General features: G+C 53.9%; 7 protein-coding genes across 7 annotated transcripts; 5 read left to right on the top strand and 2 right to left on the bottom strand.

The window, feature by feature from the left end:
- Positions 1-1342: 1342 nt before the first annotated feature.
- CTAM01_02116 (aldehyde dehydrogenase) lies at positions 1343-2991 on the top strand (the record flags this gene model as incomplete). The annotated part of the gene is made up of 3 exons (XM_060518155.1): positions 1343-1404; positions 1505-1904; positions 1963-2991. The coding sequence occupies 3 exons, from the start codon at positions 1343-1345 to the stop codon at positions 2989-2991; spliced, it is 1491 nt and encodes a 496-aa protein (XP_060386788.1).
- A 535-nt stretch (positions 2992-3526) lies between these two features.
- On the bottom strand, positions 3527-5242 carry CTAM01_02115 (cytochrome P450; the record flags this gene model as incomplete). Its single annotated transcript, XM_060518154.1, has 1 exon — positions 3527-5242. One exon carries the CDS (start codon positions 5240-5242, stop codon positions 3527-3529), a length of 1716 nt encoding a protein of 571 aa, XP_060386787.1.
- An 829-nt stretch (positions 5243-6071) lies between these two features.
- Positions 6072-7808, bottom strand: CTAM01_02114 (cytochrome P450; the record flags this gene model as incomplete). The annotated part of the gene is made up of 4 exons (XM_060518153.1): positions 6072-6234; positions 6300-7059; positions 7146-7659; positions 7713-7808. The coding sequence occupies 4 exons, from the start codon at positions 7806-7808 to the stop codon at positions 6072-6074; spliced, it is 1533 nt and encodes a 510-aa protein (XP_060386786.1).
- Positions 7809-8794: 986 nt separating this feature from the next.
- CTAM01_02113 (FAD binding domain-containing protein) lies at positions 8795-10517 on the top strand (the record flags this gene model as incomplete). Its single annotated transcript, XM_060518152.1, has 5 exons — positions 8795-8929; positions 8986-9253; positions 9314-9705; positions 9758-10155; positions 10223-10517. The coding sequence occupies 5 exons, from the start codon at positions 8795-8797 to the stop codon at positions 10515-10517; spliced, it is 1488 nt and encodes a 495-aa protein (XP_060386785.1).
- Positions 10518-11593: 1076 nt separating this feature from the next.
- On the top strand, positions 11594-19661 carry CTAM01_02112 (beta-ketoacyl synthase domain-containing protein; the record flags this gene model as incomplete). The annotated part of the gene is made up of 8 exons (XM_060518151.1): positions 11594-11814; positions 11871-12004; positions 12065-12178; positions 12239-12393; positions 12470-12917; positions 12974-13067; positions 13127-18791; positions 18849-19661. The coding sequence occupies 8 exons, from the start codon at positions 11594-11596 to the stop codon at positions 19659-19661; spliced, it is 7644 nt and encodes a 2547-aa protein (XP_060386784.1).
- Positions 19662-20482: 821 nt separating this feature from the next.
- On the top strand, positions 20483-24826 carry CTAM01_02111 (uncharacterized protein; the record flags this gene model as incomplete). Its single annotated transcript, XM_060518150.1, has 3 exons — positions 20483-20570; positions 20630-21362; positions 22219-24826. 3 exons carry the CDS (start codon positions 20483-20485, stop codon positions 24824-24826), a joined length of 3429 nt encoding a protein of 1142 aa, XP_060386783.1.
- Positions 24827-25712: 886 nt separating this feature from the next.
- On the top strand, positions 25713-27563 carry CTAM01_02110 (glycosyl hydrolase family 47; the record flags this gene model as incomplete). Its single annotated transcript, XM_060518149.1, has 2 exons — positions 25713-27353; positions 27444-27563. The coding sequence occupies 2 exons, from the start codon at positions 25713-25715 to the stop codon at positions 27561-27563; spliced, it is 1761 nt and encodes a 586-aa protein (XP_060386782.1).
- Positions 27564-27733: the final 170 nt, after the last annotated feature.

The raw sequence follows: 27733 nt of genomic DNA, 5'->3' as shown, positions 1-27733 counted from the left end.
GGCAACCTCTCATATTTATCTCAAGAACAAAAGCAAACAAAGCATGGTAGATATTCAAAGTATAGAGGCAAGAAGAGAGAAATCAAAAGATGGCAACAGACATATGGTCGAGCACAACTTACCTCAGAGCCATCTAGTCCAATATCATCACGACAGTTTCGCGATTCTTCTTCCTAACCTGGGGCCCCGGGGAATGGGAACGCGGAACTCAATTCCCACCGAACGGAACCCACAGTGACACACACACCCCTGGGTGGCATTCTGGTAAATTTGGGCCGAGTCGAACAGGCATCACCTAGTGGCAGTCTTGATCTACCTTACTGGTAGTCTCTGAGTCCCAGTGAAGACCTGCTGTCAGCCAGCACAGCACAGCAACGCACCGGTGGATAGCGTATTGCTCGTCCGGCGTAAAGGGAACGAGGGAAAGCAAAGGATAGGAAAGGAAAGGAAAGCCAGGCGTTGGCCCGAAGCGGCGCCCACCTTTCCCCGTTTACCTTAGCTCGAGGTCCCATCTTGCATCCATCCCTTGCAAGTTGCTGCCCCTCCATTTCTCCCCTTCTCCTTCTCCCCTCCAACACTAACAAATCGATTACTGTATGGGAGTCCACCCTAGCTTGTCAATATCTGGTGTAAGTACGAAGTACCCCCCCCCCCCCCCAACCCTGTTCATTGACAGCATGCAGATGCGTGTCTGGCCCCCCAGTGTGGAGATCTCAAGTCCAGTCCAGTCCACCGAATGACCGTGTTTGACGTTGCTCCGGCCCATGGGGGGGATTCTCTCACGTTCCCTTTCATCCCATGCCCATCCAATCTGCGGTTCCGATACCAAGTACGGATAGACCAGGCCTCGGTTTTAGTGTTAGGTTACTGTCTTGCAGACACTCCAGTCTCCCCTTCCCCTCATCCTTACGCAGTACCTACCCTACTCTGGGTCTGGAGTCTTCCCCTCCATCCGTACACCCTCCTGCCCCCCGGGCCCCACCGTCGTCGAGCAAGGTATCGCCTTCGCCTCCTTGACCCTTCACACTCCAGTCTCTAGGTCTCTGACATTTCGTCCCCTCCACTGCCTTTGCGCCGCGCGGTATACCGTATCACTTTCGGACTTCTCTCCCCCAGCTCTGCTCTGCTCTGGCTGCTCTGTGTGCTCTGTGCCCCCCCGGACCCCGCTTTATATACAGTCTGTGATCCCCAGCTTCGTCTTTCCAGTTTCTCTCCCTCCCTCTCTCACTTCTCACTACTCTCAACTCACAATCCCATCCCAATCCAAACTTTTTCTTCTTTCTTCCGTGATACCAAATACCCTTCCACGTTTCGTACTTGTTTTCCACAAAAATCACACACAATGGGTTTGTCCGTTGAGCTCAAGACCCCGGTGACGGGCGCCTACAACCAACCTACTGGACTGTGCGTATTTTCCACCCCTCAATCCTTATCCCGCCGCCGCTTACCCCGCGAGCAATGACGACCTCGAAATCACCAAGTCTAACATATCGTGATTCTCTAGCTTCATCAACAACGAATGGGTTGAGGGTGTTGACAAGCAGACTTTCGAGGTCATCAACCCCTCCACCGAGGAGGTCATCACCTCCGTCCACGAGGCCACCGAGAAGGATGTCGACATCGCCGTCGCCGCCGCCCGCAAGGCCTTTGAGGGCGAGTGGAGAAAGGTTCCCCCCAGCCAGCGTGGTTACCTCCTGAACAAGCTCGCCGATATTGCCGAGAAGAACACCGACCTCCTGGCCGCTGTCGAGTCTCTCGACAACGGAAAGTCCATCTCCATGGCCAAGGGCGATGTTGGTGCCGTTGTCGGCTGCTTGAGATACTACGGAGGCTGGGCCGACAAGATCGAGGGCAAGACCATTGACGTTGCCCACGACATGTTCCACTACACCCGCTCCGAGCCTGTAAGTCGCTGTCATTCTTGGTACAATCCAGAACCGCCAGCTAACAAACCCTCTCCAGATCGGTGTCTGCGCCCAGGTCATCCCCTGGAACTTCCCCCTCCTCATGCTCTCCTGGAAGATCGCCCCCGCTCTGGCGACGGGTAACACCATCGTCATGAAGACCGCCGAGCAGACTCCCCTGTCCGCCCTCGTTTTCGCCCAGTTCATCAAGGAGGCCGGCTTCCCCCCCGGTGTTTTCAACCTCATCAACGGTTTCGGCAAGATCGCCGGCGCCGCCCTCTCCGCCCACATGGACGTCGACAAGATCGCCTTCACCGGCTCCACCCTCGTCGGTCGCCAGATCATGAAGGCCGCCGCCAGCTCCAACCTCAAGAAGGTCACCCTCGAGCTCGGCGGAAAGTCCCCCAACATCGTCTTCAACGACGCCGACATTGAGCAGGCCATCTCCTGGGTCAACTTTGGCATCTACTACAACCACGGCCAGTGCTGCTGCGCCGGCACCCGCATCTTCGTCCAGGAGGGCATCTACGACAAGTTCCTCGCCGCCTTCAAGGCCCGCGCCGAGCAGAACAAGGTTGGCGACCCCTTCCACCCGGAGACCTTCCAGGGCCCCCAGGTCTCCCAGCTGCAGTTCGACCGCATCATGGGCTACATCAAGGCCGGCAAGGACGAGGGCGCCACCGTCGAGACCGGCGGCGGGCGCCACGGCGACAAGGGCTACTTCATCCAGCCCACCATCTTCAGCAACGTCCGCCCGGACATGAAGATCATGCAGGAGGAGATCTTCGGCCCCGTCTGCGCCATCGCCAAGTTCAAGGACGAGGAGGAGGTCATCAAGCTCGGAAACGACACCACCTACGGCCTCGCCGCCGCCGTCCACACCACCGACCTCAACACCGCCATCCGCGTCAGCAACGCCATCAAGGCCGGCACCGTCTGGGTCAACTGCTACAACATGCTCTCCTACCAGGTGCCCTTCGGCGGCTTCAAGGAGTCCGGTATTGGCAGAGAGCTCGGCGAGGCTGCTCTGGCAAACTACACCCAGAACAAGTCCGTCGCGATCCGTCTGGGCGGAGCGTTGTTCTAAGCCGTGGAAAGGCTTGGTTGGAAAGGTAATGAAAACTGGGGCTTATTCCGGCGCAAATGTGTACATGACCTTGATGTAACTTTTTTCTTCTCGTTTCAAACATCACGTTGAATGATACCAATAACACAAAAACAATCAAAATTCTCCTGTCCTATATGAATGCTGTGAATGTGATGAATGATCCGACCAAGTCCAAAGCCGACGGCCGGAACGGAACGGCTTGCTCACGACGCCTTGATCCACTTCCCCGATATACCGCCGGCCGGCATCCTAGGCGTATCATGCGCCCTACGGTATCCAAACGGCCCGCGAGCAATCACGTTCCATCAAGCCCTGGTTTCTGGGGCCCAAAATGCAAGTTCTTGTAAGTGTATACGCTGTTGTTCATATTTCCCAAGTATTACATTGCTCGGACAACAGTACTTGTTCCAATCGCGCGTCTAGTGGAACCAGCGAATGGCGTCGCTATATTCTCACTCGAACTCATAACCATCGGTAATCGATCTGGGTCTTCAGCACGACATGTTTACAAGACCTACGCAACCCACAACCGACACAACACCGCCTCATTCCGATCAACCGGGCTCCCAGGCCCACAAACCACCGTAAAATTATGCCAATCTCTAGTGGCATCAACATCCAACCCCTCCACAGCCTCATACCTCTGCACCATCCTCGCAATCACGTAACCCGCCTCCGTCAGCGCGAGCTGCTGCCCGATACAAATCCTCGGCCCGCCGTTGAAAGGCACGAAATGCCACGCCGCGCTCGCGGACCCTCTCTTCGCCTCCCATCTCTCCGGCACGAACTCATCCGCGTCCTCGCCCCAGAGGTCCTTGCGCCGGTGGAGCACGTGCGTGCTGAAATTGACTTCCGTCCCCGCGGGCACGAAGATCGGGTCGGTGCCGTGGGGGCCGCCGCCGGCGGGGAGGGTTGTGTCGATGAGGGCGCGGCGGGAGTTGAAGGGGACTACTGAGTGGAGGCGGAGGGTTTCGGAGAGGATTGCTTGGAGGTAGATGCACTGCTTTAGTGACGCGAACGTCATTGATGTTTCTGAAGGATCCATGGAAGAAGAGTAAGGTCCAAAGGTTGATGTTATCTCCGCGCGGAGCTTGGCGAACACGCGCGGGTTGCGAACGAGGCAGTACCAGACCCAACTCATCAGCGAGGCGGTGGTATCCCGCCCCGCGGCGAGCAACCCCAACACCTGCTCGCGAACTTCTTCGTCCCCTCCCCCGCCGGCGCATCGTTCTCGAAGAACATCTAGGAAATCGTACCGCGCGAGGGAGGAACCCTGTGCTTTCGCCGCATCTGAGGCGGCGACGGCGGCGTCGACGAAGGCGTGGAGCGTCGCTACGCAGGAGCGCAGGTCTTCGTTCCCGTAGAGCCAGTAGAAGCTCCGGAGACGCATGCGCGTGCCGAGCACGGCGAGGAGTTTTTCAAAGGCGTGGTTGAAGGCCGTTCCCGGGTGGGAGTTGTCGTTGTGAAGGCGGGCGGAGAGGGTGCGTGTGCTCTGGCCCAGGAAGAGTTCTGTTGCGGAGTCGAGGGTGAGGCAGGGGAACAGGGAGGCGAGGCTCACGGGGGCGGACCACGTTCCGTCTGCGGCGTTCGTGTTGGCGATGGTTGTCGTGGTGGTCCCCTTTTCGATGCAGAGGAACAGCGTCTGGACGTGCGCCTCGAGCAGATCCAGCCTGGAGACGTTATCGCGGCTGAAGAGAGGCCTCATCACCTCCCTGGCAGAGCGCCACGCCGGCCCGTCGGCCGCGAAGATGCTTCGGCCCAGGACGGTCTTGAGGTTCGTGCTGCGGGCGAGGCCCATTCCAAAGTCGCGGAATTGCGTGGCGAGGAGGGCTTGGATGTTGCGCGGGTCGGCGGTGACGACGTTTGTTGTGCCGAGCAGGGACATGCGGAAGGTGTAGACGCCGCCGTTGGCGTTGGTGTTGGGTTTTATGTTGCTGTTGTTGCTCTCACCGTTGCGACGGAGGGCCGCGAAGCGCGCGGCGACGTGGTCTGGCGTGCGCTGCTCGCGGTCGGCGCGGAGGGAGGCGAGGACGACGTCGAGGCCGAGGGGCCATTTTGAGGGCTCGAGGGGTGCTGGGTGACAAGAGAGGGTGCGGGCGCGTCTGGCGTGGGAGATATTGTGGTGGAGGATGAGGAGGAGGTGGATGATGAGCAGGAGGAGGGGGATGAGGGTATAGAGCGGGATGTTGTGAAGATGATGATGGAGTTTGAGACTTGGGAATTGGGCCATTGCGGTGATGGAGAATGTTCGAGATGCCATGTTACGTTGAGTTTCTATCTGGGGTCTGCGGGATGCTTCAGCTGAGAGACGTACAATTGGTCTCTTACAGGCACGATGACTTAGGATGATACCATCATCATCACCATCACAAAATTTCAGCTTCACGATGATTGCTGGCCATCTTGATGGGAAGCGTGTAATAAGACCCCTCCAGCGTCTGCGCAGTTTATTGGTCAAACGGTCAATATCTCTCAACGTCTCTGACTCCGATCGACCCTCGGCCAACGTGCTCTAGAGGATGCTTGGCATTGGTCCGACAGCTTGAGCTGGTGGAAACGACATGGGAATCTAAGCAAAGGCTCCATCGCGCAGTGGAAGACGTCCCTGATCCGAGGACAGGGGATTTTTCAGACGAGAATGAACGGGGGAATGACACATGGGTACACCCTGGATGCGGCCCGCTGACTCGGACGTCAACCATTCTGCTGGTAAGTGACAGCTCGGGGGGTCGACACTACGAGGCGATTGACTCGCTTTCATGAAGATGAACTCGTCCAATCATTTATGATGTGTTTGAAAGAGCATTTTGTCGTTGTGGTTACTCGATGGGTGCGGGTTCTGGTCAACGTAAAAGTGAAGATTGTTGCAGTAGGCTCCGAACGAACTGCATTGAGATGATTGCTGACAGAGTCATATCAATGATTGTTTGATGATGGAAAAGTGATCACCCTTGAGTAAAATGTCTGTATAATCAGACTCTACAATCTACAACAGCCTTCTCAGAATTCTATAAGTCTAGGCGACTTATCTCGAGCAGCTTTGTATATGCTCAAAACGATCAAGCAACTATTCTAGGGCGTAACTTAATCATCAAAGGAGTCTTCTCCCACATGATATACGTTCCTTGCTTACTCCACCAATCTTCAGCAGGATTCTCGAGTTCAAAGTCGAAGTTCCAAATCATCTTTGCCATAGTCAGGCTCATCTCGGCGTAAGCCATCCTGAGAGATTGTCAGCATTCACCCCGGTCTAATATCTCTTGGCATCTAATTTTGGGAGGACTCACGCTCTTCCAATACAAATGTGTTGTCCATAGGAGAACGGCTGGACTGCCGCCCGGTCATCGTTTGCGAACTCGGACCCAGGGCCCAGCTCAAGCCATCTCTCAGGAATGAACTCTTTAGCCCGGCGGAAGTTATGCTCAGAGTGTCCCGCCGCAAACTGGTTCACCGCAACAGCATAGCCGCCAGGAACCCATCCGCCATCAATCACCTCGCCCTCCCCCGGAACCCATCGAGGCAGGGAGCCGGGCGTGGGAGGGTACAACCGCATGCCCTCGTCGATACACGCGCGAAGGTACCTACAATTCTGCGCAGCAACCATCGTGATCTCCTCGTGCGTGCTAAACTTGCCGCGAATCTCCGCCTTTACCTTTTCGAGCTTCTCCGGGTTGTGAAGCAGCAGGTACGTGAGGCCAGACATACCGCCGGCGGTGGTACCGCTACCGGCGACAATGAAGGTGCCCGCCAGCATCGTCAGTTCGATGTTGGTGAGCTTCTCCTCCGTGTTTTCGAGGATGTAAGACATGAAGTCCTTGCCCGGGTTCTTGGCCTCGATCCGCTGTCGGACCTTGGCCGCCGTCATGGCGATGTGCTTGCGGCGGGACTCGGTCACGCGGCGCGGCGCGATCCAGGTCAGGAGGTCGAAGACGCCGTATTGGACTGTCAGTTGGATCCAGACGTAGGCTTTTGCGCGCGTGTTGATGAGGCGGAGCCAGGGCTGGTCGGCGTTGTTGAGGCAATTTTCAGAAGTGCCGAAGGCGAGATCTGCTTGGACAGCTTGTTAAATAGGAAACAGGGCTGATGGATCTTCACGAGGGTTCGAATGTGCTGTGAAGGCAACAGTAACGTACCATTGAGAATGTCGAAAGCGAGAAGATTAAACCAGGTAGAGATGTCCACGGCACCCTCTTTGCAAACCTTCTTGAGTTGGCTTACGAGAGTATCCGTATAATTCTGAAAGTAGTACTCCTGTTCACGCAACGCGCGCTCAGAAAACGCCGGGTTGATAGCGCGCCTGAGCTTCGCGTGTCCCGCCTGATCCTCCGTCATCAGCGTCTTGCGACCTCCCATGGTCGGCGGCGCGATACCGCGGCCGTCAAGGGCCTTTGGGAACTCGCTGGGCGCGCGCTGTCCGTAAATCTTCTTCCAAGCCGTGGAGCTCGTGTAGGAGAGCTCGTCGGGCGCGATGCGGACGACCGGGCCGTATTGTTCGTGGAGCTCGTGGATACGCCAGGAGATGCGGCCTTTCATGTTAACGTAATTCCATGGCAAGCGAGAGATGGCCCAGAGCTTGGGGCCTGGATAGTGGCGTAGGGGGCTGAGGTAGAGGTAGTAGAAGCTTCTGCAGAAGATGTATATCACGATCTGGAGGATTGGTGAGTTTTCATTCTGAGAGGATTGTTGGGTACTGAACTTACTAGGCAGAGAGAGGTGATAGCAATGTTGAAAGGCGAGAAACTTGGGAACTTGCTCAGGTGGGCTTGAACCTGCTCAGGTAAGTTGACCGTAACCATCGTGATGATTGAAGATCCCTCAGCTCGACCACGGTGTCAGCACTTGTTTGAGCCAGATTGTCTGCATCGCGCTTCAACATCAAGAAAGTATCTCGAGTCTTGACCACCGAGCTTGGCTCCTTTACTCATAGCTATGGTGGAGAGCTGGTCGGAGCGCGTTCCGCGGCAACACGAACACGACGAGGCTCTCCGCGTGTGACGGGACCAGGGGACTCATGAGATGAAGTGAGTAGTCAAAGCAAGCCTGCCAATAGGAAAACAACGTTGTTGCACGTTCTCAAGGACCCGCATCGAGTCATCGTGGGATCCATCGTAGAGGAACGCGATAAGAAGGTCGCTGCGGTTTCCGAGGGCTCGATTCATGCTGAGCGGGCCGCGATGCTAGGGACTCCCTGACTGCCACCTCTAACCCCCTGTAGGTCGGGCCGGGCTGCTCAATGAATGCCGAATCTGTCGTCCAGGAACGGAAGTCTTGTATTGGACTAGCTGCAGGAGAGAACCTTATATCCCGAGACATCCTGGAGCCGGCCCCACGAAAGAGCACGAGTCAATGCTTGTTTAGAAAACAAGCTCATTACCCCGGTCTTGGCCGTTGAGTCTAGGACCTCGAAGTTCGAGGGGTTGGGTTCACGTAGACCTGAGAACCCCAATTGGTTTCATCCACAGCACGTGGGAACGGTCTGCCAATGAGGAATCTTGCATCCTGAATCTCCTGCTCTGCGATAGTAGGAAAATTGCACTCTCATTGCGCCCGTAGGTGTTTCTATAGACCCTTGAGTTGGCGAGGGAGATGTTGGGAACTTGGCGGAATTAAGCCGACGGTTCCCTTAGAGAAAGGACCATGATTTACTCGAATTATGATGCGTCCGAAACCGGCTTCCAAGCCATGTTCAAGCAACCTGACGGACAATTGCCATCAAATTTGACAAAAGTTCTGGTCGCCAGCCTGGAGACGACTTCACGTCAGATTTCAAAACATTAGCACCATGATGAGAAGAACGAGCCCTGAGACCATCCGGGAAGAACTGAGGCCTAGACTCTCAGCCGGAGCCTGTATCCACCTTGCCGAATCCGAAGAGTTCGCGAAATCAAACCTGCGATTCACAGACTATGAGCGTCCGGTAAGGCCGGAGCAAGCATCGTCCAAAAGACTCACGCTGACTGCTGGTTTCTATAGACGTATCTTGCGGCTGTTGAGCCGGCTTGCGAAGAGGATGTGATCCAAGTCATGAAATATGCCCGAGAAAAAGGCATTCCGTTTGCGCCTCGGTCGGGACACCATGCTGTCACTACGTCGATGCGGCACCTGAAAGACGGGGTCCTCATCGACATGCGTCCGCTGAACAAGTTAGAATTTGACGCCGAAAAGCAGCAAGTCACCGTCGGTGGAGGCATCATAACGGACAACTTTGTCAAGTATCTTGAGTCGGTTGGGATGGAAGTTAGTAAGTAATTAGTCGTTGCTGAGTGTCACATCTTCAAGAGGCATGCTGATATCGTGGCAGACGTTGGGTCCTGCCCGACTACCGGTGTCATAGGAGTCGCGTTCGGAGCTGGCCTCGGCCGTCTTCAAGGAAAATACGGCTTCTTACACGACAACATGGTGTCTTGTAAAATGGTGCTCGCCGACGGTAGTGTCGTTCTGGTTTCCGAAGACTCGAACTCCGAGTTATTCTGGGCCATCCGTGGAGCTGGTCACAACTTTGGCGTCGCGCTAGAGGCTACGTTCCGCGTATATCCACAAGCAAACAAGGGCATCCACTATACTTGGGACCTGGAGTATACTGTTGAGCAGTGTGATTCTGTCTTTGAGACTCTCAACAGCGTTCATGAAGTCATGCCCGCCGATTTGGCCATCTTCGTGCTGTGGGTTCGCCAGAGTGAGGGTGGAAGAAAGGTCAAGAGTCTTCATCCTACCGCGGAAAATCAAGACTAACATGTCTGCGCAGCATCACATACTCGTCAATCTTGTTTGGTCTGGTCTCGAAACCGAGGCAGATCCATGGATTCAACGATTCAAAGGCCTAAACCCGGTTATCAACAGCGAGAAAGTAACGACAACCTGGGCTGACCTCCCGTGGAAAACATACAAAGGCATGAATAACGTTCTCAGTAAGCCAGAGGTCTGGTCTAAAGCGCCTTATAAGATGATGGGGGCTGCCTGCGTCGAGAAGTTCGACCTCAAAACCACTCGGTCATTCTTTGAGAGTGTGAGATCCATGAACGAAGAATGGGCGGGCAAAGGCTTCTTCGGGGCCATGTTCGAATGCTTGCCCCACCGAAAAGTACGAGAGTTACCCAGCGAAGCGACGGCGTTCCCCTGGCGCTGGGGATCGAATCATTTCCTGTGAGTTGATGCTACAATGATGTTGTTGCTTTGCCTCGTGACGAGAAGCGCTGACTTGCATCAATAGAATGCTCATGGCGACACCGTTGAAGCTTGAGTCTAAAGAAAAGTTCGAGGAGCACCTTGACCGGTGGAAGAAGGAGTTCATCGCAACATCGGGTTATGGTCGACTGCAGCAGTATGTGAACTATGGCAACACGACATCTACAATGAAGGATCCTCCAGAAGCGTTGTATGGTTATGAGCCTTGGAGGCTGGAGAAGTTGCGCGCCTTGAAGCAGCGTTACGACCCCGACAACGTGTTTTGCTGGTACCAGCCTTTGGTGGAGCCCGAGGCTTCAGATGTAGTAAATGTCGCTTGACATATCTTTATTTTCTTCCGAAGTCCTATGGAGATTAATCGGAAGGGTCTCCAAATTGATTGATGTGTGATACCCATATTTAGATGTGCAAAAACCAAGAAAACAGATAGCTGTCTGGCAACGAAGAGTAAGTAGGTGTCCGTAGTTCGAAGGTCAGCTACACGCTCTGCCATCGGACCCAAGGGTACGTGCGCAATCGGCCGAGATGATTCGCATTCTCTGAACGCTTCGGGGACGGGCCTGGGTTACTCCCCGCGTTCATTCATACCAAATTCGGCCGGCAGTACGCGTAATGAATACATTATAGCGATACCGGCGGCAACTCGTCCCGGAAAAGTCTCTTCACATGGACAAACAAAAGAGCCCACGTGCTGTGAGATTTGTTGTAAAGACTCAATTGTATCAGCATGGGTATATTTGTTTGCCAATCGCTCCAGGGTACAGCTCAGCTAGGATAACCTAAGACCCGAGTCAGCGGCACCGCAAGTGCTCCGCAATACAATATCAGATGTGAGACCCATCTATTAGGGATCCATTACAGCAACCCCTTGATGACTGGGGCCGGTTGCTGTTGAACCCATAAGTCCCCCGGATTCTTCCCGTACTTGGCAGGACCCTTGGCGATCAGGATGTGGAAACGCTCCGGCCAGAACATACACAAGTGTCTCTTCTATCCTGTCGGGCCATCACCGCTTTTGCGTAGTCCCGCTGCGCCCAATATCGGAGGACGGGAGGCCACTGACAACGTGTCTGTAGGATATGATGGTATTGGATGACTTGTATTATCTAGATGGAGCCCTTCGGACTCTGTTCGAGGCAAGCATCTTCGCTCTTATCTGATGGCATGGATGGACCTCACCATGAGATATTGCTATTGTGGAAGGAAATGCGGAATACTCCGATCAAGATCGTTGGAGGCAGACATATGACACCTTGACCTCTTGCTGTTTTTCTTCGTTTGCTCTTTGATTCTCCCTGACACTCTCGTTCTAGCCAAATACTTCCACAATTCTACCAAGATACCCAAGCGCTATACTCATTAGTAATTCTCCTTCTATTGTCCCCTATTACACGAAATGCCGTTCATCGACGAGCCCACCCGTGCTGAAAGCACATGTCAGCCCATTGCCATTATCGGTATTGGCTTGAGAGCCCCCGGCGATGCATCTGATCCGGAGAAGTTCTGGCAGATGCTCTTGGACGCTCGGTCTGCGCGATCCGAGATTCCCAAGGATCGCTACAACATTGATGGCTTTTACCATCCCGACCCTGAAAGGCTGGGCAGCATCCAGCCCAGGTAAGCCAGATCTCCTGAGAATCCCTTGAAACTCACCGTCTCATCGTTCTTTTAAGGCATGCGCACTTCTTAAAACAGGACTTCAAGGTGTTTGACGCACCATTCTTCTCTGTCACTCCTAAGGAAGCCAAGGCCATGGATCCGACGCACCGGATGCTCCTTGAAGCAACTTACGAGGGATTTGAGAATGGTAAGTCTACGGCAGTCTAGAAAACCTGAACGAACACCTCGCTTACTAATTTTGCGTTAGCTGGTCTGAGACTGGAAGACGTCTCCGGAACTCAAACATCATGCTACATTGGTACCTTCACCGGAGACTTCCCCAACCTGCAAGCTCGTGACAATGAAGGGCCCTCTATCTATCGTGAGTATCCGTTTCTGTCACGTCATGTTCTATTATTGCCGTTCTGATGCCTCATCAAAGATGCCACCGGTCTCTCCTCATCCCTTGCCTCAAATCGGCTTTCGTGGTTCTACAACCTGAGGGGCCCCTCAATGACCATCGACACTGCATGCTCGTCTAGTCTGACGGCCTTCCATCTGGCTTGCCAGAGCATACGTACAGGAGAGGCAGAGATGGTAAGTGAAAATTGAGCCCATGGAAGAATTCTCGCTCCAGAGCAAAGTAACTGCTGACACAAAACTTTCACGACAGAGCGTTGTCGCCGGTGCCAATCGCATGTTCGGACCAGACATGTCTATCCTGCTCGGTGCCGCCAAAATCCTCTCTCCCGAGGGAAAGTCCAAGATGTGGGATGCGAACGCCAACGGATTCGCTCGCGGAGAAGGGTTTGGTGTCACAATTCTCAAGCCCTTGGATGCCGCGCTTCGTGACGGCGACACCGTCCGCGCTGTTGTGCTGGCCTCAGCAGCAAATGAGGATGGAAGGACCCCTGGTATCTCGCTGCCAAACAGCGAAGCTCAGCAGGAACTCATCCGCACTGCGTACCACAAAGCTGGAGTTGATCCCGCGGAGACCGGCTACGTTGAGGCACACGGCACGGGAACGCAAGCCGGCGACCCCCTGGAAGCACGTGCTATTCTCAAGACGATAGGAGACCAGCCCAGCCGCAAGTCCGAGCTGTACGTTGGCTCGGTGAAGAGTACGTTTTTCTCCATTTACTGCCTCTTTTCCAACAACTGCTAAAAAATTTCTCAGCCAACATCGGTCATTTGGAGGGCGCTGCTGGTGTAGCTGGTGTTATTAAGGCTGCCTTGGCCGTCGAAAGGGGGTTGATCCCTCAGAACTTGTGGTAAGTTCTTCTCCCGGAGAACATCATATCGAACGTCTGACTGATGCATGTCTCTGCAGGTTCGAAGAACTCAACCCCCAGATCGAGCTGTCAGATAACGTCAAGATTCCCACAACTCTCACTGTGTGGCCTCATAGCGGCCCGAGACGTGCTAGCATCAACTCTTTTGGTTTTGGAGGAGCCAACGCTCATGTCATCCTTGAAGATGCCGCATCCTACCTCCTCCGTCATGGTCTCTCAGGACGTCATGCGACAGTTTCCAAGCCAAGACTACCTCAATCTACTTCCAGCAATGCCAGCGATATCGCCTCTGAAACCGAGACCACCAGCAGCATCAGCCCAGAAGAGCCCTGCTCCAAGCTCTTCGTGCTTTCCGCGAATGATCAAGAGGGTGTCAAACGCAACGTTGGAAGGATAATCGACTACCTTGCCACTAAAACCTCTGGCCAACCGCTCTCAATGACCGATCTTGCCTACACCCTCTCTTCGAAACGGACAACTTTACCCTGGAAGTCTTTCGCAATTGCTTCCGACATCAACAGCCTTTACCAGAGTCTTGAGACTATCCCCGCCGTTGTTCGATCGTCCAACTCGTCTGTGCCGGGTGTCGCCTTCGTATTCACTGGCCAAGGAGCCCAGTACTTCAAGATGGGCAAAGGACTCTCCGTGTACAAGGCTTTCAGAGACAGCATGCTGCGCTCTGAGACGATCCTCAAGTCTCTTGGCTGCACCTGGACCTTGACCGAAGAACTGGATCGCCCCGAAGCCGAATGCAACCTACGCCGGACGGAGTACAGCCAGCCAGCATGCACTGCCTTGCAAGTCGCGCTCGTTGATCTTGCCAAGGAATGGGGTGTCAAGCCTGTCGCCGTTGTTGGTCACTCCAGCGGAGAGATCGGAGCCGCCTACTGTGCAGGCTTCATCGATCATGAGGCGGCGGTGAAAATTGCGTGGCTAAGAGGTCAGGTTTCCCAGACTGTCTCCAAGAACGGCGGCATGTTGGCCGTGTCCGCAAGCGCCGAGAGCGTCAGCGAGTACCTTCAATCCCTCAAGCTCGGAAAGGCCATCGTTGGCTGTATCAACAGTCCCAAGGCTTGCACAATCTCTGGAGACGATGCTGCAATTGGCGAATTGCAGGAGATTCTGAAGGAAGCGCAGATTCCATGCACTCGTTTGCCCATGGATGTGGCATATCATTCTTTTCACATGGAAGCCGCGCGAGAGAGATATGAGACTGCTCTGGCTGGCATACCCCACCGGTCTTCTGACATTCCCATGTTCTCTTCTGTGACAGGAAAGCTTGTCACTTCTGAGAAAATGACACCTTCGTACTGGGTGGACAACTTGGTTTCTCCCGTCAATTTCGTGGGTGCCGTTCGTTCTCTCTTGCACCATGCGCAAGGTAAAGTCCGATCCCACGACAGATCTGCTTTTGCCAGTGTTTTTCTCGAGTTGGGCCCACATTCAGCTCTGAGAAGCTACCTGCTCGACACATTCTCTACTGAGGACAGGTTCTCAGACCTATCCTATGCCACAATACTACGACGCAAGTTCGACGGGGCTCACACTGCCCTGGAGGCGATGGGACAATTGTGGACTAAGGGGTGCGACGTTGATATCAACCGCGTTAACGAAGTCACATCTGACACCAACATGCTTGTGGACTTGCCACCGTACGCATGGAACCATAAGCTCTCCTTCTGGGATGAGTCCTACCTCAGCCGCGAGTACAGACTCAGAGAGAAGCCGCGTACGGATCTGCTTGGGTACCGAATCCCAGGTACTCCGGATCCTACCTGGCGCAACTTCCTTCGATGCAACGAGAACCCTTGGATCCGCGAGCACAAGGTCCAGGGCGACATTCTGTATCCTGGAGCGGGTATTGTTGTCATGGCTATTGAAGCAGCCCGTCAGCTTGCGGAAGAGAACCCCACGGAGGAGGTCTACGGATACGAACTTCGCGATGTTGCCATTGACACTGCCCTTAGAGTGCCGGACACCGACAAGGGTATCGAGGTGATGATCCAATTGCATCCTCGTCGCACTGGTACTAAGGCCGGTCCGTCTGCTACCCTCAACGAGTTTGCTGTCTCTTCTTGGTCTGAAGACATCAAGGAGTGGACGGTGCATGCGCGAGGACTGGTCTCTGCCACCTACGAGTCGTCTCTCTCCCCGGCCATGCAACGCGAATTGGCCCTTGAGAACGAGCGCTACGCGCAAACCTTTGCCGAAGCCAAGGAGATCTGTCAGAAGCCTGCAAGGAGCTTTCTTTACGACACCGTTGAGACCATCGGCATGCAGTATGGCCCGACTTTCCGCAACATGACCGAGCTTTTTGCTGGGCCTAGTGCAAGCTACGGCATCATCAGTGTACCGGATACCAAGGCCGTCATGCCCAAGGGTTTCGAATACCCGTTCGTGGTCCACCCTGCGACCCTAGACTCTGTGCTGCATCTTCTCTTCCCCTCTATTAGTGGCGAGGACCAGTCTCTTAGCGAGGCAGTCGTGCCATTCTCGTTTGACAGAATCTTCGTCTCTGCCAAACTCTCAACAGTCCCTGGAACTAAGCTTCACGGATGTTCCACGGCTCAGAAGACCAGCTACACCACTTGGAAATCTTCCATCACCATCTCCGAGAATCTCCCTGAACCCGCGATTATCATGGACGGGCTGTCTTTGGCTTCCGTTGGAGAGGGAGAAGCTTCTCAAGCTCAAGAGACGAGGGCCTCCTGCTTCGGACAGACTTGGCACGAGGACTCTGACTTGCTTGAGCCCTCTCAGATCAAGGAGCTTGTGTACAAACGTACTCTCAAGAGCAAAGATGACGACTCTGTCCTCGACAAGCTTGAGTACGTCTGTCTAGTTCATATTTACCGCTGCCTCGCCTGGCTTGAAAGTGAGGAGGGCAAAGCTTTTATGCCTCAAGATGGCTTCTGGAAGTCCTATGTCGAGTGGATGCACGACACTATCAAGCAATTCCCACCTCTTGCTGCCAGCGAGGAAGAAGTTGAAGCCGAGCTGGACGCCGCGCGCAAGAGAATCGTTCTGTCCGAGAGTGGCGACATCACAGTGCAGATGGTCGACCGCATCGGAGAGAACTTGAGCAAGATCTTCTCTCGCGTGGTAGAGCCGTTGCAGGTCATGACCGAGGGCGATCTGTTGTACTCCTTCTACCGCGGCGCCTTTGGAACCAGCTTTAACACCAACGTTGCGGAGTACGTTGGATTGATTGCTGACAAGAGACCCGGCATCAACATCTTGGAGATTGGTGCTGGTACCGGTGGCACCACGTATCACGTCCTGGAGCGCCTCCGCAATGCCGATGGAACTTCCAAGGCGGCAAAGTACTGCTTCACGGACATTTCGCCGGGCTTCCTCTCCAAGGCAGCCGATCGCTTCTCGACTGACGCATCCATCACGGAGTTCACTACCCTTAACATCGAAAACGAACCCACCGAGCAGGGCTTCACTCCCGAGAGCTACGATCTCATTGTCTGCGCCAATGTACTCCACGCCACCAAGAGCATCCAAGAGACCCTCGCTCACTGCAAGTCGCTCCTCAAGCCTGGCGGTCGCCTCGTGCTTTCTGAGGTTACGATCAAACGCATCTTTAGTGGCTTCATCATGGGCCCCCTTCCTGGATGGTGGCTTGGGGAAGATGACGGCCGCAAAGGAGGTCCTCTCCTGGATGTCGAGGAGTGGAACACTGCACTGAAACTAGCCGGCTTTTCGGGTGTCGATGTCGACATTCGCGGCGATCGCGAGGCTTCTATGGAGCCTGTCTCCTTGATCATCTCGACGAAGCCAGAGAAGCAGGTGTCTGGCTCCTCTCAATTCGTCGTCGTCAGCACAGGGTCCGAACTATCTGAGAAACTTGCAAAGGCCATCAAAGAGCAGTTCGTATCCGCTAGTCAAGATGTGTCAATTGCTCAATGGGATGGGATTTCGGAGAGCCAGGTCAATGGCAAGTACTGTCTCTGCCTCGCTGAATGGGAGGAAGCCATCCTGGCCAACCTCACAGACGAGAACTGGGAGAAGCTGCGCCAAGTCATACTGGGCTCTGCCGGGACTATCTGGATCACTGGTGGTGCCGCGATGGAATGCTCTGAGCCGATGAAGTCATTGATGGTTGGTCTGTCAAGAGCCATTCGTAACGAGGACGCAGGCGTTCGGCTGGCTACCCTCGACCTCGAGACCGCTAGCAACATCAATCTCGAAGAGGCCGCTAGGAATGTCCTCAAGGTGGCGCTGGGCCACAGTCGTGGCGACGGGTTCGACGGCGAATTCGCAGCTCGCGGTAGCACCGTCTACATCCCGAGAGTAGAGAGAACTCTCAGCGTCGACGGCTCCCTTCGTAAGTACGAAGCCAAGGGACAACCGGAGCTTGTCTCGTTCAAAGGATGCGGACGACCGCTCAAGCTCACCATCAAGACACCTGGTCTTCTCGACACCTTTAGATGGGAAGAGGACGAGACGTACTACCAGCCCTTGCCTGAAGACTGGATTGAAGTCGAGGTCAAGGCAGTGGGTCTCAACTTCAAGGATGTCCTCGTCGCTTTGGGCAACCTCGCCGAGAACAAGCTCGGTGTCGATGCATCTGGAGTTGTCACTCGCGTCGGCTCAGCGGTCTCGGATTTCAAGCCCGGTGATCGTGTCATGACTGCCTCTTGCGACACTTTTGCGACCTACGTCCGCTTCCCGGCCAAGGGTGCCATTGCCGTCCCTGGAAAGATGACTTTTGAGGAGGCAGCGTCGATGCCCCTGATCTTCCTCACGGCTCATTACTCCCTTGTAACCGCCGGAAGCCTGGTCAAGGATGAGAAGATTCTGATCCATGCCGCTGCCGGAGGTGTCGGTCAAGCTGCAATCATGATCGCGCAGCGCAAGGGCGCTGAAATCTTTGCAACTGTCGGCTCGGACGAGAAGAAGAAGCTCATTATGGAGCAGTATGGAATCCCTGAAGATCACATTTTCAGCAGTCGTGATACCAGCTTTGCCAAAGCTGTCATGCGGGCCACTAATGGCCAAGGCGTGGATGTTGTTCTCAACTCCCTGGCTGGTGAAGCCCTTCGTCTGTCGTGGCACTGCCTCGCTAAATTCGGTCGCTTTTTGGAAATTGGAAAGGCCGACCTCTTCGCCAACACGGGCCTCGATATGAAGCCCTTCCTCGACAACAAGAGCTACATCGGCGTCAATCTTCTCGATTTCGAGAACAACCCCACTCCCCGCGCAATAGCTCTCTGGGAAGAGACAGCGAAGCTCATCCACGATGGCTCCGTCAAGTCCATTGCACCGATCCAGCTCTTCTCCATGGCCGAGGTCGAGAAGGCCTTCCGTCATATGCAGGCTGGCAAGCACATGGGCAAGGTAGTCGTTCGGGTTGACGATTCGGACATGGTCCCCGCCATCCCCCGCATGCCGAGTGTGGACATTCAAGCAGACGCAACCTACGTCGTCGCCGGTGTTGGTGGTATCTGTAAGGAGATTGGACGCTGGCTTGCAGAGAAGGGTGCTAAGCATCTCGTCTTGCTTTCTCGCTCGGCCGCCAGCAGTGAGGAGAACAAGGCTTTCGCCTCTGAGCTTCAGAAGACTTATGAGGCCAACACCTATGCATATGATTGCGATGTTGGCAACAAGGCTGCCCTTCAAGAGGTGTTGGAGGACTTGAAGGCAAAGGGCGTCCCCGCTGTGAAGGGATGTGTGACCGGTGCCATGGTTCTCAGAGTAAGTCAAAGCTCCCAACCCCAGCAGGATAATTTCATTGCTGACAACTCACAACAGGATACCCTCTTTGACAAGATGACTGCGGACTACGTCCGCACAACTGTCGGGCCCAAGGTCCACGGAACCTGGAACCTGCACGAGCTCCTCCCGCGAGACCTCGACTTCTTCGTCATGCTCAGCTCCCTCGCTGGAGTCATGGGCCACCGCGGACAGGGCAACTACGGATGCGGCAATATCTTCCAGGACTACTTCGCGGCATACCGCCGCAGCCAGGGCCTGCGCGCCATGACAATTGACATTGGCTATCTCCTCAGCGTCGGCTTCGTGGCAGAGCATGATGAGTACGTAGACCACGTCAAGGCCATGGGCCTCAAGGTGATGCACAAGAGCGATCTCCACGGCCTCATGGCCACGGCGCTCGAGGGCTCCGAAGCGCATCCTCCGCAGGTTATGTGCGGACTCCCTTATAACGAGCACGACGACGCGTGGTACTGGATCCAGGACCAGCGGTTCGCTGGTCTCAGGAAGACTGCCGCGGGCTCCGGAGCGGGCGGGTCTGCCACTGTTTCTCTTCGCGAAGAGCTGGCTCGCTGTGGCAAGGCGGACGACGAGGCTGTGCATCTGATTACCTCTGCTCTGGTGCAGCGCCTGGCCAAGTTGATGATGATGCCCGAGGACGATGTAGACGCGGGCAAGCCACTGAGTGCTTATGGCGTCGACAGCTTGGTTGCTGTTGAGGTCAGGAATTGGATTGCAAAGGAGATTGCGGTTGAGGTTAGTGTATTCGACATCATGGCCAACATCCCCATGAGGCAACTCGCTGCGGATTTGGCTGGGAAGAGCAAGCTTTTGGTTCAAGAAGCTTCATAAAGTGCTTGATGAACCGTTCAGGTCGCAGGAGATGGGAGTTTGGAAGGGATCTGATTTAGCTTTCTTTGACTAAAGACACTGTAGGTAATTATGGTTCACCGTGTGCATGCCCTATGATCGGCTCTAAAAGATGTTCAGAGACAAGCCAAGCATAAATAGTCTGTTGTACGAAGAGAAACGTCAACGTACAAGTTCTTGACTGCTTCTGAATACTGCTTCCAAGGCCTAGTGTTCTCGTTCCTCAAACATAGGTCTTGAAAGACCGACAGATGAAGCATGACTTACTGCTGACACTATCGAAGATACATACTACGTTGAGCAGGGTAACTCACCGGCGTATTTCAGTGGTACTGATAGCATAACCCCATTGTGGTGATGCCCACTAGCTCCCATGAACTACTCGATACCCGAAAGATTGAGGGGAATACAGTGCTGAATGTGTCTATGAAGTAGAGTAACCTGGAAAGACAGGGTCCACTGGTAACAGGGGCTTATACTGACAAGCTTCGGCGAAGTTCATGACTCGCCCCCTGAAGACCGGGGGTCCCTCGGCGGAAACACTCTCGACAGCAGGACCTCAGCGCCTGTCACTTGTCCACGTGCTGGAAGCTGTCTATTGATATCAATGATCGTCTTTGCTTCTTATCTCAATGTTTTTTTTTCAGAGGAAAGGACATTGATTCGATTGAGATCGAGTTTTAATTGCCTCCTAGTTCAGTTATCAACTTCACACCGTAACCAACTCTTCTCGCTCTTAGTCTATCATTGCTCACAACAGAAGCTTCAAACGCTCGCCTTTGCTGTAAAATAATCCAGCAACAATGGCGGCCCAGACTCCTGGGCCAGCGGCTTCAGCGCCTCTGTCCGCTAAAGAGATGAAGGTCCTTTCGTTGGGAATGACACGGACTGGTTCGTACCCAAAGCGTTGTAACTTACACACGTCTCCAGTGGACTAAACAACGTCACAGGCTCTGCTTCCATCACTAAAGCTCTTACAATCCTGGGCTTTCAGGGAGTCCACCACGGTATCCAGGCCATCTCTTCGCCCCGCGAATGGGCGCTATTTTCTCGCGCTGCGGACTCCGTGTTTCCCACACTTCCAACTCATAACGGCGCGCCCTTTACACGCAAAGACTGGGAAGCTCTATTCGGCTCCTACGAAGCAGTCACTGACATGGGCTCGTTTTTCGCCCTACAACTCATTGAGGCGTATCCAGAGGCCAAGGTCATCCTCATTGAGCGCGATGTCGACAGCTGGTTCCACAGTATGGACGAAGCCATCTTCAAGACTACCTGGGGCTTGCGCGCGAACCTGATCATTGATTTTCTGGGGCCCGCATGGGGCTTGAACGGCGGCAGGACTCTTAGGAAGATCCTGCTGGGATTCTACGGCGTCCGAAACGTAAAGGGGATGAGAGATGTCGCCAAAGACCGTTACAGGCAGCACTATGCAGAGGTCCGGGCTGTGGTGCCCAAGGACCGGCTTCTGGAGTTCAAGTTGGAGGACGGTTGGGCGCCGTTGTGTGAATTCCTGGGTAAGGACGTCCCGAGCGGCGTCGATTTTCCCGTGGCGAACCAGAGGAAAGAGCACCTTGAGCGTGTGCGAACGAGGCAGAATCGGTTCTTCAAGCTCGCTTTCTTCACTGGCTTGCGGAAGGTTATGCCTTGGGTATTTGGTCTTGGGGTCGTTGCAGCGGGTGCGTACGTTGCCGAGCCGACTTGGAAGCCAACTCGGTTGGGATGGGATGAACTGAACCGGGTCTTCCAGACAATCCTGAAAGACCTTCAGCTTCGGCTGAAATAGGACATCGTCCCCTTTTCACTATATGTCTTTGTTCGGTCTATATCCTGGGATAAATTGAAGATATTGTCCGCAATTCGTCTACACATTGAAGTCATTTAGGGAGCACATATCGCAGGGATAATGCAGTTCGATTTCTAACAAGTGTTGTGGGGTCGTCTTATGTATATTGATTCCACCGCAACAAATTGGATGCAGGCTCACACCAAATGCAAGGTAGACTCTTCCTACCTCAAGTATCTAACTGAGCCAAAAGCCATTCGGCGACCCCTCCGGCGCCTAGAGCCGAGGCCAAGCCGTAATGGAGGGCGATAATCGGCAAGACTCACCCATTTCGGCCCCACTGCTTTCTCCGCCCGGGTCCGGCGTTTGGCGGTATCCCCCGCAACACGTCAGAATCCTCCGAATGACAACATCAACTCTAATCCGCTTCAATGCATGAGACCCCTGATCGCCACATCTTGGAAGGATATTTTAGGGCTTGGCAAGCCCGACAGAACGGTCATATCGCGGCGCGGTTCCTCAGCTCTACTCCTTTCCTCGATCGCGATTCCGTTTCAGGTTGCTGTATTCTCTGCGGTTAGGACTTTTGCGCAAATCATATCACTGAAGAGCTCTAGTCTCATTAATGGAGTCTCATCGGGAAACAGTTATTCACTGGCTCGGGAAACGACCATCCTCGAACCCAGGGGTTACATTTGGGGTGCCTTGGCGGCAAGGAGTCTGCCATCCCTCGAATACCGCATTCATTTGCAGAACAGAAAGTGGGAGCGAGATTCCACTACAGACCTGGCCAACCGCATTCTGGCCCGACGGATCTGTGAAATGGACAAGCCATGCGATTGCCTCATCAGCGACAGCAGAAGAGAGCTACCGCGTCATTGCAGCTGACTCGTCGGACGCCAAGCTACCATTTCTGGATGAGCTCAAAGCCGAGGAAGACTCCAACTTCATCTCAGTCAGCACTGGGAGCTTGAAGGTAACGTTTTCAAAGACCGGGAACGAGATCATCAAGGAAGTTGTCAATGCTAAGGGCATCACGGTTGGTGTACAAGGCAGATTGGTTCTCCTTTCCCAGGATCGTGTATATGATCCCGATAAACCAGACTCACTTGTGAAGCACCATAGTTTCCAGGGGAGCATAAGCTCGGTGGTAATTGAGCAAGTCGGTTCCATCCGCGCTGTCATCACCGTTCACGGAGTCCATGCCGAGGTGCCTCAAGAATCCGAGCCGACTATCAAGACCCACGAACCATGGATACCTTTCACACTTAGGTTCTATCTACATGCCGGATCTAGTCACATTCGAATACTTCACACCATAACATACGACGGCGGGAAAAACGACTTTGTTCGAGGGATCGGAATCCGCCTCAAGGTACCTCTCCAAGAAGAAGCGGCCTTCGATCGTCATGTACGATTTTCTGGAGCATCAGGGGGTGTTCTTGCCGAGGCTTCTCAAGGGCTGACTGGACTTTGGAAGGATCCTGGGCGAGAGATCAGGTCCGCTCAGGTGCAGGGCAAGCCTTTGCCGTCTCCTGATAGTTGGAACCCGGAGCTACCTCAAGCTTCTCTGCGCTGGGTGCCCATCTGGAATGACTTCAGTTTGCATCAACTCTCGCCAGATGGGTTTACGCTCGAGAAGCGACTGAGGGAAGGTCATCCGTGGATTAAGACCGCCAGTGGTACCAAGGCGGGAGGAGTTGTTTATGTCGGTGGTGCTAATCGCGGAGGATTAGCCATCGCGTCGAGACATTTCTGGGAACGATACCCGACCGGAATTGACGTTCGAGGCCTTGGCGCCTCTCAAAAAGACACCGAGGTAACACTTTGGCTATACGACCCCAAAGCCGGGCCCATGGACCTTCGGCCTTATCATGACGGCTTAGGTCAACAAGGTTTTGACGATCAGCTAGACGCCCTGAAGATCACTTACGAGGATTGGGAGCCAGAACTCGGGTCGCCTTACGGGATAGCGCGCACAAATGAGCTGATGATATCGGTGACGGACTCAACGCCAGATAGCAATGAGTTCTCATCACTCATAGACCTCGTCCGAGATCCTCCAAAGTTATTGCCTAGCCCAGAAGCCATTCACCTTAGTCAAGCTCTCGGTACATACTGGTCTTCATTGTCGAATACGTCTGCCAATGGCCTTTCAGCCACCGACGAACGCCTCGAGTTCCTGTTTCAATTCTACGAGAAGCAAGTACAACAACGGCGTTGGTACGGGTTCTGGGACCATGGCGATATCATGCACACGTATGATGAAGACCGACACACCTGGCGATACGATGTTGGCGGATACGCCTGGGACAACTCTGAGCTATCACCAGATCTATGGCTCTGGCTGTACTTTCTGCGGGCCGGTCGAGCTGATGTGTTTCACATGGCGGAAGCATTGACTCGTCATACTGGAGAGGTGGATGTTTACCATCTTGGGCGTTATAAGGGTCTCGGTACACGACATGGCGTGCAGCACTGGAGCGATAGCTGCAAACAAGCCCGTATATCGAACGCCTTGTATCGCCGCTTCTTCTACTACCTGTCTGGCGGTGACGAACGTGTTGGAGAACTTCTCGAAGAGACCCTTGATACGGATCAAAAGTTTCTGGTCCTCGATCCGTACCGAAAGGTCCGAAAGGACAGAGAAACCTACAGCCCAGATGCGCATGCTGTCGAGATCAGCCTGGGAACTGACTGGGCATCGCTAGCAGCCTCCTGGCTTGTCGAGGTTGAGCGACGAGGGCCACGATGGACTGAGGCCAAGAGTAAGCTATTCCGGTCAGTTGAAGGGATTGGCGCCCTTGCCAACGGCTTTGTTACCGGGAATGCGACTTATAATCCGTCAACCGGAGCCATCTCACCACCCGCCGCAGATCCTGACAATCAAGGGGTAGTGAAGGTTTCCCACCTATCAGCAATGTTCGGGTTGTTTGAGGTGGCGGTCGATATCCTGCAGCAGTTTCCAGAGAAAGCAGACGCAACTGGGTTCAGGCATGCATGGCTAGAGTATTGCATCTTCTTCAACGCTAGTCTAGAGGACCAGGAGAATCGATACAGCCAACCTGGCTGGGGCAGACTGCAGCTAAGACAAGGACACTCTCGCTTGACTGCCTATGCGGCGAAGGAGCTCAATAGACCTGATCTGGCTAAACGCGCGTTGGAAGAATTTGGGAATGGGGATGGCTTTCGGGACTATGGTCCGAACGCTGTCTGGAAAAGCACCCCGGTGAACAAGAACCACGTTCTAGAGCCCGCAGATGAGGCTCTTGGGGTTTCTACCAATGTCACCGCGCTGTATGGTCTGGCAGCTATTCAGAACCTGGCATTATTGTTAGATGAGGCAAAAACAAGAATTTAGAATGATGTTCAGGTTAGCGTAACTGTGCCAAAATGCACGTCCAAGTTTCTCATATGTTGTCGACCCCGCAGTTGTCCAGGAACCTGGCATCTCTATACGCGACGCGTATCGCTTGCAGCAGAGTGCGGCGAGGCTTTCTTGTTGATCCTGACAAGCGATACCGACTGTTCTACCACAGTAGAAAGCTTGTTGTGGTTGTGTGGAACAAATAAGGTTTTCAATGACAACTCAAGTTGAGTGGGATCAGAAACTCAGTCAAGTAGGGTCTTGGAATTCCCGGGTTCGTCCGGCCTAGGACACGGATGATCAGCTCATCGAGAAGCCTGAATTGGTGACAAATTAACGAATCAACAGAGCAATTTGCCGGAACATCCCAACTTTCAGCCAAACGCGAGTGCTCGCCTCGTCGGTTTCGGCTCCGTCCCGTGCGTTGGTAACCAGTAGGAGAGACGTCGATGGTTGCAAGGAGATGGCATTGAATTTGAGTTTGTCCCGCAACTTGATCGAAACTGTTTCGTCTAACAAAACTTGTCGATCAGTGCACTCTAAATTGCTAGTCGTCTTGTTCCCGCCGGCAGACTTCCCTGCAACATGGTAATGCTACCTTCCTGCAACAAACGCTATCCGGCATGAAGCTCCCACGGTCCAATCTCTGAGTGTCCACAACAACGATCCGCGTAACCCTCCACTACGAATAGCCTTTGAAACTGACCGAAATTACCGAGCTATATGAAGCTCATGTCTGCCCAGGCCTCTTGCAATAAGGCCAGTTTGTTCGTCTCAACGGTAGATTGGCTGCTTTATTCAGCCATACTGCGCTCGTCTGGTCACAACTTTCGAGACCCGGAAGATCGCACGATGCGCGTCTGGTGTTGATACCGTTGAGATGCGTATGCGCTCGAAGAGTCTACTTGCGCCACGGCGCCCCGTTCGCTTGGCTGTCTTTCTCGCCGCAGTTTTCGTCACAGTCTTCTTACTGTTTCCTCCATTCGAGTCTAGACCGATCCTGTTATTCCCCAGCACCAGCAGCCAGCCTGAGGAGATGACATTCCGCAAGAGTTCTTTCGACTGGGCGACAGTAGAGCAACACCACCCCGTCACTTCCTTCAAGCCTCTACCAACAGGCAAACCACTAAGCCTTCCTTCAATCCAGCACGAATTCGGCGTAGGCAATCCGCATCCAGAGGCCCCGAAGCGACAGAAAGCTGTCCGTGATGTATTCATCCGGAGTTGGAACAGCTACAAGAAGTTTGCCTGGGGTCGGGATGAGTTAGCGCCCGTAAGTGCTGGGGCCAAGGACACATTTGGAGGATGGGCTGCGACACTGGTGGATTCTCTCGACACACTCTGGATCATGGAGCTCAAGGACGAATTTCGCGCAGCGGCCAACGTAGCCGTGAAGTTGGATTGGGCCAACACAACAGCCACCAGCGTGAACATGTTCGAAACCACGATAAGACATCTGGGCGGCCTACTTAGTGCGTACGATCTCAGTGGCGAGCCTGCCCTCCTCGAGAAAGCGAAAGAGCTGGGGGACATGCTTTACATGGGATTCGATACGCCAAACCGCCTGCCAGGCTTTTGGGTCAACTTTGAAGACGCTAGGAATGGAACTCAGCTAGCTGGCACGCACGATCCGTCAGCTTCCCCGGGCTCGTTAGCTATGGAGTTTACCCGTTTATCCCAGCTGACGGGTAATCCGAAATACTTCGACGCCGTGGATCGCATTACGAGGTTTCTGGAAGGAACGCAGTTCAAGTCTAAGCTTCCCGGGATGTGGCCGAAGATGATTAATTTCAGAGAGGAACGAGTCGATACGGACAACAGTTTCACGCTGGGAGCCTTGGCGGATTCACTCTACGAATATCTACCCAAAATGTTTGCGCTACTCGGCGGCCGAGATCCATCCTACGAAAAGATGTACATTGGGGCCATGGCAATAGTAGAGCAACACATCCTTTTCCGGCCTATGGTACCAGATCGGGACGACATCCTATTCGCTGGCGATGCCTTCATCTATGCTGACCGAATCGAGCACGTATCCGATGGCCAACACCTCGCATGCTTTGTGGGCGGTATGCTTGGTCTTGGGGGCAGGCTCTTCTCCGTCGACAATCACGTTGCTCTCGGTGAGAAGGTCGCACGAGGGTGTGCATGGGCGTACGACGCGTTTCCTTCCGGCGTGATGCCGGAAAACTTCAATCTCATCCCTTGCGAGGCCCGGAAGACCGGGGACACCCAAAAGGACGACGAATGCCTCTGGGATGAGCCAAGATGGAAGAGCGAGGGGGATCCAAGGCTGAAGAAGGGTTTTCGGAATGCACGCGACCCGAGATACATTCTCCGTCCCGAAGCTATCGAGAGCATATTCCTGTTGTACAGGATGACGGGCCGACAAGATCTTCAAGATGTTGCCTGGCGAATGTTTGAGTCGATTCTGAAAGCAACAGAAACAGAGCACGCACATTCAGCTATAGCTGATGTTACCGTTCCGCCGGATCAGACGAGAAAATTGGATGAGATGGAGGTGAGCATTGGCAAACGTCCCGCGACAGATCTCTGCTTTGCTTGTTCTTCATGTTTGAGTGACACGAGTTGCTAATTCATTCCTCTACAGAGCTTCTGGCTTGCTGAGACCCTCAAGTACTTCTATCTCATTTTCTCACCACCGGATCTCATTAGCCTGGACGATTACGTTCTCAACACAGAGGCACATCCGTTCAAGATCCCCAAATAAGCAAAGATCGCAGAGATAAAAAAGGACTTCGGCGATTTAGATTCCGCACATACACATATTGGTTCGGATGATGATGCATGTCATGATAAGTATATTTAGAGGACCCTGTGTGCGACGGGATGGTTGTGAAATAGCTATAAGACTGAAAGATACAAGAAGTAAGATATAAA

Source organism: Colletotrichum tamarilloi (assembly GCF_030869305.1).
Source record: "Colletotrichum tamarilloi strain Tom-12 chromosome Unknown Scaffold_5.1, whole genome shotgun sequence".
In the NCBI taxonomy this organism is placed as follows: domain Eukaryota; kingdom Fungi; phylum Ascomycota; class Sordariomycetes; order Glomerellales; family Glomerellaceae; genus Colletotrichum; species Colletotrichum tamarilloi.
Note: the sequence above shows the minus strand (reverse complement) of the source record. Positions and strands in the feature narration are given on the sequence as shown.